The sequence below is a fragment of the Schistocerca serialis genome, chromosome 8 (genome assembly GCF_023864345.2).
Source record: "Schistocerca serialis cubense isolate TAMUIC-IGC-003099 chromosome 8, iqSchSeri2.2, whole genome shotgun sequence".
Lineage (NCBI taxonomy): Eukaryota > Metazoa > Arthropoda > Insecta > Orthoptera > Acrididae > Schistocerca > Schistocerca serialis.
Genome location: NC_064645.1, coordinates 550,528,568 through 550,542,233, shown reverse-complemented (window position 1 = coordinate 550,542,233; position 13,666 = coordinate 550,528,568). Strand labels below are relative to the sequence as shown.

Sequence of the window (13,666 nt, the reverse complement as noted above, 5' to 3'; positions counted from 1 at the left end):
AAAGGAAACTTAGAACTGCTCATAGAGCTATGGAAAGGTCAATGTTAGGTCTCACTAAGAAATATCGACAGAAAAGTGAAAAGCAATAACAGGAGTAAAAGATATTATAGAATGGGTTAAGACTAAAATGGCAGTGGGCAGGACATATTGCATGAACAAACAATGATGATGATGATGATTGGTTTGTGGGGCACTCAACTGCGCAGTTATCAGCACCCGTACAATTCCCAACCTTTGCTCAGCCCAATCTCGCAACTTTCATGAATGATGATGAAATGATGAGGACAACACAAACACCCAGTCGTCTCAAGGCAGGTGTGAACGAACAATGGAAGATGGACAAAATCAGTTTTAGAGTGGAGTCCCAGAGAAAAATGAAGACCACCAGATCACTGGGATAAGGAACTCAGGAAAACTGTGGGCTTCAACTGGCAGAAGACAGCAGTGGACAGAGATGCATGTAAACACCTCTTAAAAATGCATTTAATAACTTAAAGAGGCTACATCTTGTATAGATTGAATTAGCTGAACAATAAAATAAATACACAATTTGTTGCTTACAAAGCTACTTAGATATGAAGGAAATGAACTATGTCGAATGAAATTACTCTGTCAAAAAAATAAATATGCAACTGAGATGGCAAAATAAGTGATACGTATTAAACTATCCATTCTGTCCAGTTTCTCTGGATCATTTGAACAATTCCTTTATGGAAATGTGGAACAAGTCAGTTTACAGGTTACGTATATACAATTAGTTGTAACATTAATGAACACATTTTTAGTCCTACTCATGCAACAACACTTTGCGTCGCTGTTTAACAATTTTTCTCTTTAGTGGTGTAGATTCTCATGCTATCTAAGACATTAATTACAGATTGTAGATGCTGTAGTGGTTGACATGTCTCATACAAAATAATTAAAAATGAAACACTGAATAATAAAAATACACTAAGCAGTAATCTAGTCCATTTTAGACATGAAGTAAATAACGACAGTATCAGCATACAGAGAAGTCTGAAAATTCAAGGTTACAACTTAAAGGAAGTACTTTGTTTCAGACTGATCATCATAAACAGATGTCCAAAATTTGAGGCTATCAGCATAATATGACCTAGCACAGATTTGGATAAATTATGATTTCAATTTTGAACACTTCTTTTCCTTTACTACTTGCTCAATATACAGATTGAATAACCCCCTCTTTCCCTATATTTTACCCCTGTCACCCTTAAAATTTGAAAGAGAGTATTCCAGTCAACATTGTCAAAAGCTTTTTCTAAGATTACAAATGCTAAAAGTGTAGGTTTGCCTTTCCTTAGCTTATCTTCTATGATAAGTCATAGGTCAATATTGCCTCACTTGTTCCTACATTTCTCCTGAATCCAAACTGATCTTCCCCAGGGTTGGCTTCTACCAGTTTTTCCATTCTTCTGTAAAGGGTTCGTGTTAGTATTTTGCAACCATGACTTGTTAAACAGAGTCCCGTAATTTTCACATCTGCCAACACATGCTTTCTTTGGAACTGGAATTATTAATCCTTAAGTCTGAGGGCATTTCGCCTCCCACACATATTGCTCACCAAATGGAAGAGTTCTGTCATGGCTGGCTCTCCCAAGGCTATCAGTAGCTCTAATGGAATGTTGTCTACTCCTGGAGCCTTGTTTCGACTTACACCGTTCCGTGCTCTGTCAAATTTTTCGTGCAGTATCCTATCTCCCATTTCAGCTTCATTTACGTCCTCTTCCATTTTCATAATATTGTCTTCAAGTAAATCGCCTTTGTACACCTTCTATATACTCCTTCCACCTTCCTGCTTTCCCTTCTTTACTTAGCATTGGTTTTCCATCTGAGCTCTTGATATTCACACAGGTGGTTCTTTTCTCCCAAGATCTCTCTAATTTTCCTGTACGCCGTATCCAGCTTACCCCTAGTGATATATGCTTCTAAATCCTTACATTCCTGCTTAACCATTTTGCCCTTCCTGTTGGTCTCATTTTATGAACTTTGTATTTCCTTTTGCCTGTTTCAATTAGTGCTTTCTTATATTTTCTCCTTTCATCAATTAAATTGTGTTATCTAAGGATTTATACTAGCCCTTGTCTTTTTATCCACTTCATCCTCTGCTGCCTTCACTATTTCATCTCTCAAAGCTAACCATTCTTCTACTGTATTCCTTTCCCCCGTTCTTGTCAATTATTCCCAAATGCTCCCTCCGAGACACTCTACAACCTGTAGTTCTTTCAGTTTATCTGGGTCCCATCTCCTGAAACTCCTACCTTTCTCCAGTTTCAACCTATAGTTCATAACCAATAAATTGTCAGAGTCCACTTCTGCTCCTGGAAACGTCTTACCATTATATAATCAACCTGAAACCATCTGTGTCCAGGTCTCTTCCAGGTATGCAGCCTTCTTTCATGATTCTTAAACCGAGTGTTAGCAATGGTTAAATTATGCTCTGTGCAAAATTCTACCAGGCAGCTTCCTCTTTCCATTCCTCTGCCCCAGTCCATACTGAACTACTACTTTCCTTCTCCTGATATCAAATTCCAATCCCCCATGATAATAAAATTTTCATCTCCCATAACTATCTGAATAATTTTTTATCTCACAACCCATGGTCCAGAGAATCCCATTACACATACTGAACGAACAAGCATACCATGTCTACATCTTGCATAAGCTTGAATCTGAGGATTCTGCACCTGACAGACAGTGGAGCAAAATCTGTTACAGGCTGCAGGAAATGAGAATCCTTTGGTACAGGTGTTTGTTCAGTGATCAACATTATACATCTGATTAGATGAGTGCAGATTCTGGGCAAACTAATAACCACACACCACTTCTAAGAGTAGCAACAGATGGTATGAGATGGGATTAATGTTTCCAGTGGGTTGGGGCACCACTTATTTTGCTTTACTTGTCCACAAATACAAAGACTGTATGCTTTTCATGGTAGATGGGTTGAATGTTGTTCCCCAAAGGCTTTAAGGCCCTCATTCTTCAGACTTTACACCACCTCAAATTTCTGTGTGTGGTGTTTGTCGAGGGATGTGTAGCAGGTGAAGATTAACAATATAGCACAACTGAAACTAGATACACAGCTGATCAAATGTCTGCAGCTATTATTGAACACTGTCAGTCCATGGAATAGTGCTGGCAGCCATGCTTAGACTTTGAGGGCTATTTCATTGTGATTTACTTACTTGCAGTTCTGTGATATGCAATACATTGCATATTAATAGATCTTTAATAAATTAGCATTTTCACATAAATGTTTAGTGACTATAGAGTGAATGTGATGCATAGAAAGGACTGCAGAAGATGGGGCTGTGCCAGCTATATTGTACCAATATTTATTTTCTCGTACAGGCTTAATACCAGAACATTCTTAGTGGACATTCATACCAGGCACATGATCAGGATTTCAGTGTCTGCGAAAAATCACCTTCTGATGGAGTAACATATTACTACTGCATGAAAGGAAATGTTTACAGTCTTAACAATGACAATGATTTATTTCCAATGCTGCATTTTGAGGAAAGGACAACAGAAAACTCATTAGGTTTCTCAAGCCAATTGCCCCCGAACAATGTATTACAAATATTCAAACAAACAATGTAACTTACGTTAACCTTGCGAAATGTGGATTGAAACTTATTTCTGTCCAATATATTGTACCAAAATGAATCCATTATTACCAACGTAAAGAGAAAAAATTTGATTTTCTGATTGGCTGCTGATACCCCTAACCTACCACTTCCCATTACAACACGCACATCTCCAAACCAGTCTGCTGATACTAATATTAATGCTGTAACTCTTCATCAAATATTCCGAATACAGGTTTTACTACACTAATATTCTAATGCAAATGTTTCACAGCCCATTGGCAATTTTACCATAACCATAATGGCCTCACCATTGACATTGTTCAATGTTCCAGTTTTTACCATTTTGCAAAATTATTTTTGGGGACTATGAAACCCCTATTTTACATTTTCAAGGGGGGGGGGGGGGGGGGGGGAAAGGAGGGGGGGGGGGGGCAGACTTAGAAAACACAAAATTGAGGGAAATGCTAAACCCCCTAAAATATGAGCAAAAACAAACTTAATTAGCATATATGATTAAAAATTGCAGTCCTCTTCAATACTTTGTACAAAATCTAAGTGAAGGAAATTAAATGTACAATACAATGTTTACACAACAATCTGTGGTAACAAATTTCATCAATTCTTTATACATTGAAAACATTAATTTTTTGAGAGATCATCCTTTGTGCTCACCCAGGAAAAAAGCAAAAGTTGATCAGCATGCTGAATTACATCAAAACCATCACAGCAGCTAAGGGTTTAAACCATAAGCTAAAACTATAGAACACAAACACAGAGAGGAGTCAAAAACTACAAGTCAGTCACAATGGACAGGAGACAGCTAAAAACAGGCACGTGGAAAAAGGGCTAAAAAACACCATGCAGAAATGGAGGTCTGAAACTGAAAATGGCCTTCACCATATTGCTTCAGAGGATAAAAAGTGAAACATGGTCGACAGCCCGCGCGTCATTTGCTAAAACGGCTGATAAATCAGACAGCAAACTCAAGCTGGAACGTAAATTGTTAAAGGCAATGCCTGCAGGAAGTGGCAGACAGTTAAAATTTGGGCGCAATGTATACAAATCAGTATATCAGAATTATGTGCAAAAAGATGAGAGTTATATGTAGCACAAGAAACGGTGGTGGCTTGTCTCTTCGTTGCATATTGGCTCGATCCTGAAAATTTTGCGTTGACTGTCTCGTTTTTCCATTACTCCTGCAACCTAATGGTAGCAGTTTCGTAAGTGTGCAGTGGAGCTATAGTCAGTCGGTAAACTGAAGAGCAAGCGAGTCCCCACTCTGCCAACCCAGCTACGTCACAAGGCGCTTCTACAGGCTGTTTCACAACGTAGTATCGGCCCTGCCGCAGTGCGCGATTTAAATCTGTGGCGACGCCATGTACAGATGTCTCGGCTGCATTTATTTTTAGACAAATGCATTAAGACCAAAAGGAATGCAAAAAAACTATAGCTTCTTTCGAAACATCAGCAGAGTAAATAATATAAGAACAGAAGTCAGGATTCTACTACAAACATAGAACCGAATGCCTGTTCACGTGAATATATGTTCCTCTATTGCTATTCATAAAACGAACCGCACATAATGCAATCAATCTGTAGAATTTAAGGCTTGTTCTTACTTTGTGTTTCTACTGAAAGGTAGAAGTTTCCTTTGAAGGACTGTACTGAAACTTAACAATTCTTGCAACATGAAGAGTGTTTAAAAAGCAACTGTCTTCGTAAACATGTCTCAAAAGTATGTGTACAATGTTATGCATATTGGCTATTTACTATGTTGTCAGTTGTCAAAAAGGTTACATTTGTTTTAGTAGTATCAACGATTATTTGTTTTGTATAAAAATAGACCAGAGAATCTGTATTAAATTTTGTTGTAAGAATGGAATAAAATGTATGAAATTTTTAGAAATGATGAATATTGCTTTTGGTGAGCCTGTTATGAGTAAACCAAGGGCATACAAGTGGTATAAACATTTGAAAGTGGGTCTTAAATGGCAGCAGTTTTACAAGTATGGATGAGATTAAAAATGCACAGTTAGAAGACCTATAAACTATCCCCAAGAAACAGTTCCTAAAGTGTTTCGGAAATTGGAAAAAGCACTGGCATAAGTGTATAGAATGTAATGGGGAATATTTTGAAGAATATAACATTGCTGTAGACTAAGAGATAGAGTTATTACCAAAAAATAAAAGTTAATATGTAAGCGCACCTCTTATGTCAAGCTTTCTGCTTAGAAGCCCAGAATCGGGGTGTGTTTCGAAGGAAATTTCAGCAGTGTTTAGAATAGCTATTGCGCCCATGTTTTAAGCAATACGTCTTAGAATCGGGTGAATGGTGACAGAGACAGAGATTTAGTGTTCCATCAGCATCAAAGACTATGTGATTTTGAAACTGTCTATAACGATGCGTTTCCTCACAAAATTATTAGTTTTCCTTCGTGGCAATTCCAGTAAGCCACGCAGCTTATTTCCGCATTCCTTCTTCATGCATCCTATCGGGCGACGCTGACGTTTGCATAAATTGCAGCCATTTGGTTGGGAGTGGTAATATTAACCAACAGTTCTTTTTGCGTCGCCTCTAACATACGCTGTACTAACATTAGAAACGATCGAACGCTCATTACTTGGCAAATACTTCCTCTTCTTCGTCTTCTGCACATTTTCTTGCAATGCTAGACAATTATCCATCACTTCCGGATATCTAAGTATATCAGTAAGTATACAAAGTTAACTGACATTGGCAACTAAGATCCTACGAACAGAAACGACGTATATCACTGCATGCCGATCTACACCGCTAGACAGGTAACAAATTTTGGGTACCCCTGTAGTCTGGTGACAGCGTTCTTCCAGGAAAGGCCACTTCCCCACCAAAAGCGCTGCTCGCTCGAGTTTACAGACAGACTATAAATGCTGCAAGTTCTGTTGCCAACACCAATTGTGGATTATGTCAGCATTTCCTCTCTTGTCTCCTCTCTCCACAACAGCCTAAAATATCCCCTTAATTCCTCCACCACCCAAGGTGCAAACTGTGTGTGTCTGTCTGTGCCACTTAACTTGTTCAGTCACATCAAATGTCAACTGGAAGAAATTGGGGCATAGTCAAGCGAGATGTTGAGTAAGAACTTAGAATCGAGGTAAACCTTACTAGGAAGTAGTGTACAATCGGGAAATTTTTAGCATTGAGTTTTTCATAGGGGCTATGAATTTACAGTGTAGAATCGCAAAAAGAATAAGACTGGAGAAATTAAAAATTGAAGTTCAACTCTAAATATGTATACCAAAATCATGTCTGCACATCAAAATAACAACATTTCTAACACCAAGAACCTTGCAGTGTCATTTTTCCATAACAGCTTTCTTAGGCTTATGCTACTACTGCAGTGACAACCTCAACTAATTACATTATTATTGATATCTCCCCAAGGCTTCTGGAAATTACTTATCAGATTGCATTTAGTGCAGTACTCCACAAGGCTCCATTATTTTCCAGATTTAAATTACAAGACTTAATTGTTTTGAAATGCTGTACAAAATATGCTTAGTACTACACCCTGTACTATGTTTTTTCATCCAAATCTATACTTCATAAGCCACTTCAACTGTACTTTTTAGCATGCGTGGCACCAGCAGCAGCATTTGAGACCTGTAGACATGTGGCAGAAGTCAATAACCACACTTCAGAGTAGCTCTTACATTAACGGTGCATTAATTTGCCTATCTTGTCAGTGTAGCACATTGTGACAGATGTTTTACAATATTCAAGAATTTTGCTGTTTTCTTGAAACCAACAAGATAAATTTACATCACAAGTTCAAATCAGCCTTTGGGTTGAGACAGCTTTATTGCAATATAGCAAAGAAGCTTTCATGAGGAATCAATATGTAATGTTACCAAGTCTGTCAAATAGACTTTTCTTGCTTGTTGATCAAAAGATGCAGGATTGGTCTTACTCCTGCCACTACAGCAGATCTGAGAGAAGAACATTATTTTTGTGCTTTTTATATTATTAATGATGCTTTTTAAATGTGTGCTACTAATAAAATGCATTTAAATCAGTGCTTGTGTCATAAAATCTCCATTCCATTGACTCATTTATCAAAATTTCCCCCCTCACACAATCCATCAGCTGCAACAGAAATCTGTACAGATCCCTGTACTACAGCAATTTAAAATTATCATTATGTTACCAGTAGTCAGAGATTCATGTACAGCATTAAAAAGTCCAAAATAAAGGCTCAAAGATATGGTAAACTATCTTCACAACAGTCACACCATCTGTTGAACAGGCCACATTTCAGAAAAATCAGGTCACGAGTCAGCTATACCAAATTTACATGTGCGAACACTGTGCCACAATTGGGTACTTTTTGCAAGACTATTTATATTACAATTTTTAACTTTCGTGAATGTGGTAAAGACATTCACCGTGTACACAGTTTGGTATGCCAGTCTGCACGATTTCCAGTGACCCAGAGGTGCTTTCTTTCTTTTACTACATTAATTTAAAATCATTACCAATACTGATGAAAGAATATTTTCACAATACCACTAATTTTATGACTCCAATGATGCTATATATATAAATAAATCTGATACTTACCCTCCTTAGACATTCTGGCATCAGCCAATATTTCATTTAATTCTTTGGTATAAACCTATGGATTTAACCTCTCTCAACTGTATTCTGTCAACCATATTAACCCTGTTCTAGTTTAGTACATATATCTGAGTAATAAACCTGTTTGCAACTGCACTTAAATATATACTGGAGTAATCCATGTATCAGTTACGTAACTGATATCTTTACTGGTAGTGATGGAATGAGAATTTAAAGCCACAAGTGTTCATGAGCCAGTATTACAATGTCGCTACATCAGACCGACATTAACAATCTCCTAAAACCTGAAATGTGCAACCTATTTCATTAAATCTTCACCTATTTTACACTGTTTGCTATTTTTTTCTTTATTTCTCTGAACTGTTTGATGTGAAAACAGCTGTAATTCCATCCATCTTACCACAATACATCAACTTTCACTTTTTAAATAATGCCTATCTCCATTACTATATTCATTAAATTTATATTTTGTTCCACTTGATATCTGAACCGATTCAATAAACTAGTGTACAACAGTCTTTATTTTTGATAAAAAAAAACTTAAGAATGTGCTGCTACAGGAAGTGTTGCAACAAGGATACAATTTTTTGATAAATTGCTTGGTACATCACAGAAAGAACTTGGGTCAATTAAATCAATATATTTTCATTCATTATCTGAGTATATCTACTCAATTTATGTGACACTGCAGATGTCCATGAGTCAACAGTTTCAAATATTTAAAAGTGTCATTTTCTTATTTCTATGAATATTGCACCATGGCAAGACAGCACAAAACACAGTAAATTTAAAAAAGGAAATGAGCAAACAGAGGAGAAGTTTCTTTCCTAATCACTTCCTTTCACGAGTGCTAACATTAACACTGAAACATCTTCCAACCTTAAAACTGCTTTTTGAATGTTTTGCATTGTCTTATTGTCTCACTCCACACATCACATATAATTACAATCCAATCAAGTTGTCAGTGCTATGAAGGTGAAAGTGTTGGTGGTGGTACTGGCAGCAGCAGAAACAGCCTGGCAGACCTAAAATTTCACAAAGATAGATCATGAGTTACATTTCATTTATTGTAAAACAGAATACTAAAACTAAACCAGTGTCCCCAATATTGAACAATTACTCCAATAAAACTTAATACACCCTTACAACAATGCCATCATAAAAAAATCAGTTGTGTAAACTATGTGAAATCAATGGAACTTAGACACAGCACTTCTGAAGTAGTAAATAATTTTATTCAGAAATAAATGATGAAAAAGTGTAGAAGGCGCATATTCTGTGAGACTTATAGTAAGAGCAGTATGATGAGTCCCAAATATGTTAACTACTAATAACACAAACTATTTGGTAAGTGTGGTACAATTTACATGCCAGGACCATAAAAACCAAAAATATTGACAACATTATAGTAAAAAAACTAATATATGGCATACTACTAAATTTACAAGAAGGTTTGATGGCTAAGCACTATGAGACTTATCTGAGGTCATCAGTCCCCTAGACTTAGAACTACTTGAACCTAACTAACCTAAGGACATCACACACATCCATGCCCGAGGCAGGATTCGAACCTGCATCCGTAGCACAAGAAGGTTCATTCAGATAGAACTTTTAGTAGCATCTCCCCATCCCCTTCAATTCCTGCATGTACATAATTATGACCATTCTAATATTTCATGGTGGTCCTTGTTCCCATTTTAATAAGCACAATCCTTCCCATTTTAATAAGCACAATCTACAGCTTTAGTTTCAGATAAAACAGCCAATATAACTCCAATTATGAAGTACTACTACTAATTACATGATGCATACACTAAATTATGTTGACAACTCTACATAACTAAGCAGCACAGAGTAATAATAATGTGACCACATGTCGGTTTATCTTGATATGCCGAACAGCACTACCATAAATAATTTAGGGGTATGTAGCATGCAAATTTGTACATATGTGGTCCTGAAAAGTAACAGTGCACAGTAATGCTGAGCATAATGGCTGATGGGACACAAGTTGCCACTGTTTGGGGTTTAAAATGAAAGACCTTTCCAAAGCAATAAAGCTACCCTGCTGGTATTATTTTAACACCTCACAAGGTTACACTTCAGTAACTTGCAATGGTATTCATTTCTACTCACAAGGTACCAGAAGCTAAAAACTCTGTCCAAACAGACCAACTGACTGCCATTCATCCTTTGCTGATAGCCTAAAGGGCCATATTTTCAATTAGTAAAACTCAAATTTCAAGCCAAACATGTTGCTTGGTAGCTAAGTGAATTCATGTGAGATTACAAATTAAATAGTCAAGAGTCAATTCTCAGTTGGTCCAGGCATATTTTTGTTACTTATCAGTACTTTCACCTCTGGCAATGATTTGTGTACGCAAAATAACCAAGTTCCAATGTGGCCTAGAATCCATATTAAACTGTAGATCCCTCTGTAATGGGCTGGGTAAGTCCTTCCAGAGATCAGAGAAATGTCCAAAGACATAGGAGCAGACCTAGTAAAGCACTGAGATGGGAAAGCCAGTCTTTGGCTCCATGACAGTTTACTTACAAAATAAGCTACACTGAAACATACTTGATACTTATACAAACCTGAGATCTGTCAAGTGTTCAGTATCTCCTGCCACCTCCGCCATAACCACCAGAACCGTAACCACCTTTCCCACCTGTAATATGAAAGAATTACCTTTCAAATGGCCAATACGGTTTAACACAAAATGAAGGAAGAAAAAAATTGTTACATGGATGTTACAGGCATGCAGCCCACAGCAATTTACAGCGTAAAACTGACCACAAAAACAATTGCAGCTTTTTAATGTTAAATTTTTTGCAACAAATGCATAAAATTCTGTACAGAATCCTTTAATTTTTTTAAACGATAATTACTACCAGACAAACCCTGCAAAAGTTGTTCCTACATGTGAATCAGATAGTGATATATTTCTGATTTACTCCAAAATCTTAAAAGAATTCTTAAATTTGAAGATGTTTTATCTAACAGTCAATGAAAAAATAGTTATATATACAATGAGCCGAAAGTCATTCATAATTTAAACCCTTACAGCATTAATCCTTAAAAACATTAGTATTTGAACTGCTCATAAGCCGTCAGTATGACTAAGGACACACACTTCCACACAGCAATGGCAAGATTTTACTCGGCAAGGTTTTACTCGGCCAAATACAGCAGCTTTGTAGTCAGTTTTATGTTCCTTCTTTTCATCATTTAAAGAAATTTAAAGATGGACACGTACGTATGAATGTACACTCTTTTACAAAATGGGATATTGCCCAAAAATTCATAGCAGTTAAAAAATCAATCTTTACAGTGCCACGTTAACATGTGCTTGACACTCTTTAACAAATACTACATACCATAGTGCATATGTTTTGTAGCAACTTAATATGTAAACTGAAGCACTCTGAGACAACTCTTTCTTATTGTCTTTAAATACAAGGTTTGTCACACACAGAAAATCATAATTTTAACATGTGACCAGTTCAAAGTTAACTATGCTAAGGTTTATAACGTATCACCACACTTTTACACTGAATACGGACTTACGAGATCGATCTGCTGAGTATGGGCCTGGTCGACCACCACCACCGCCACCACTACCCCTCATTGGTCCACCGCCATAACCACCACCACCGCCGCTGCCACCACCACCTCCTCTCTGGTATCCACCTCCAAAGTTATCATCATCCCAGCCCCCTCCACCTCCATAGTTCCCACCACCTCCTTGGCTGTCCCAACCACCCCTACCCTGGTTATCCCATGGGCCATCTGAAAAAATAAAGGTTCAAAGTAAACATTTAAAAATCCATATCTTAGTTTCTAAGAACAAAAATAACATCGATCACCAAATTTGATTTTTATTTATTTTCAAAATATCCACACTAGTAAAGCTTTAACTGACTGAAAGGATACTAATCAGTAGTTTTGAAGATTTAGGAAGTTCCCCAACCAACTACAAGACTGTGGCACATATTGGAACAATTGATGCCTGCCATCTGGGCTCCAAGGACATTCTTGGATCATACCAGCGACTTACAGAAGGCTGAGCCCAGCCTTCTGCATGTAGTTTCAACGAAGATCAAAATTTGCAGCATTGTCCCCAAAACTGATCACAGTCCTATGGTTCCGAGTCCAGTGGAAGGCCTGAACCAGATACTTTGAAAGTTCAATGACAAGCTTCGCTCCGACTTCCTGGGCTTGTGCATGGGATTGACAACTATAGGGTTCCCCTGAATGGGTCAGGTGTGTGCTACATATCACAGGCTGCGCACATAACAGTTTTTGAAATTAGGCAACTTTCCATCCAACCTAGATAATAGCTGTACCCAGATGTTATCAGTGTAAGATTGAAAGAAATGCCTCCCAAGATTAGTGTATTAAAATTCTAATGGTAAACTGCCAATTAATTCACAACAAAGTGCCACAGTTTGAAATGCTTGTGAAAAGCAATGAAGCTCACATACTAATAGGTAGAGAAAGCTGGTTGGAAACAAATTGAGCAGCGAGATTTCTGGGGAAAATTTAAACGTATATCTACATGATAGGCTAATGGAAAACTGATGTGGAGTATTTGTCACAGTAGAAGAGAAATTCAAATCCACTGAGGTAGAAACTAAAGCTGCATGTGAGATTATTTGGATGAGACTCAGTACCAAGCTAGGCATGAAAGGATAATTGCATCCTTTTATTGGCCATTAGACTCATATCCTGACGTAATCAAAAACATCCGAGAAAACCTTAGTTCACTTATACGTAAGTTCCCCAATCATACTGTAATTGTTGGAGACTAATCATCCAACAATTGGGAAAATTACAGTTTTGTTAGTGGTTGGTATGATAAGCCATCCTGTGAAACTTTGCTTCTCTGAAAACTACCTAGAGCAGATAGTTAGGAATCCCAGTCATGAAGGAAATATATTGGATCTAATGGCAATAAACAGACCTGACAATCTGGGGATGCCTACATCGAAACTGGTATTAGTGACCATGTCACGGTTGTGGCAACAATTATAACCAAAGTAAAAAGGACAACCAAAACACAGGGCAGAAACATGTAGAGGAACTCTGTCCCAAATTTAAAAGAACAGTTGACCATGCAAAGTTTAAAAGAATATTTGACCAGACAGTGGACAGATATGCAGCCAGTAGAACAGTTCATAAGGTGAGGGCACCTCCACTGTGAAGAAACTAGGAAAGAAACAGATTATTGCATAATAAGTGTAAAAGTGTAGGGTTGTAGATAGACTGTGAATGAAACTCATTTAGCTGTCAAGAGAGCAATGCATGAAGCCTTCAATGACTACTGTAGCAGGATACTGTCAAGTGATTTTTCACAGAACTCATAGAAATTCTGGGCATATGTAAAGGTTGCTAGTGCCCAGTCCCTAAGGAATGAGACAAGCACTGACATTA

At 37.3% G+C, this 13,666-nt stretch overlaps 1 protein-coding gene across 2 annotated transcripts in view; it reads right to left on the bottom strand.

Annotated features, from left to right (window-relative positions):
- Window positions 1-8,857: 8,857 nt before the first annotated feature.
- Window positions 8,858-13,666, bottom strand: part of LOC126416222 (heterogeneous nuclear ribonucleoprotein A1, A2/B1 homolog) — a 47,749-nt gene continuing 42,940 nt past the window's right edge. The window contains exons 5-7 of one of the 2 annotated variants that reach the window (XM_050083824.1): window positions 11,801-12,022; window positions 10,828-10,901; window positions 8,858-9,257 (exon numbers count right to left, since the gene is read on the bottom strand). In XM_050083824.1, coding sequence (XP_049939781.1) covers window positions 10,846-10,901; window positions 11,801-12,022 — 278 coding nt within the window. In that variant the 3' untranslated portion in view covers window positions 8,858-9,257; window positions 10,828-10,845. The remainder of the gene's footprint in view (window positions 9,258-10,827; window positions 10,902-11,800; window positions 12,023-13,666) is intronic. The other variant, XM_050083825.1, reaches the window with a different exon arrangement.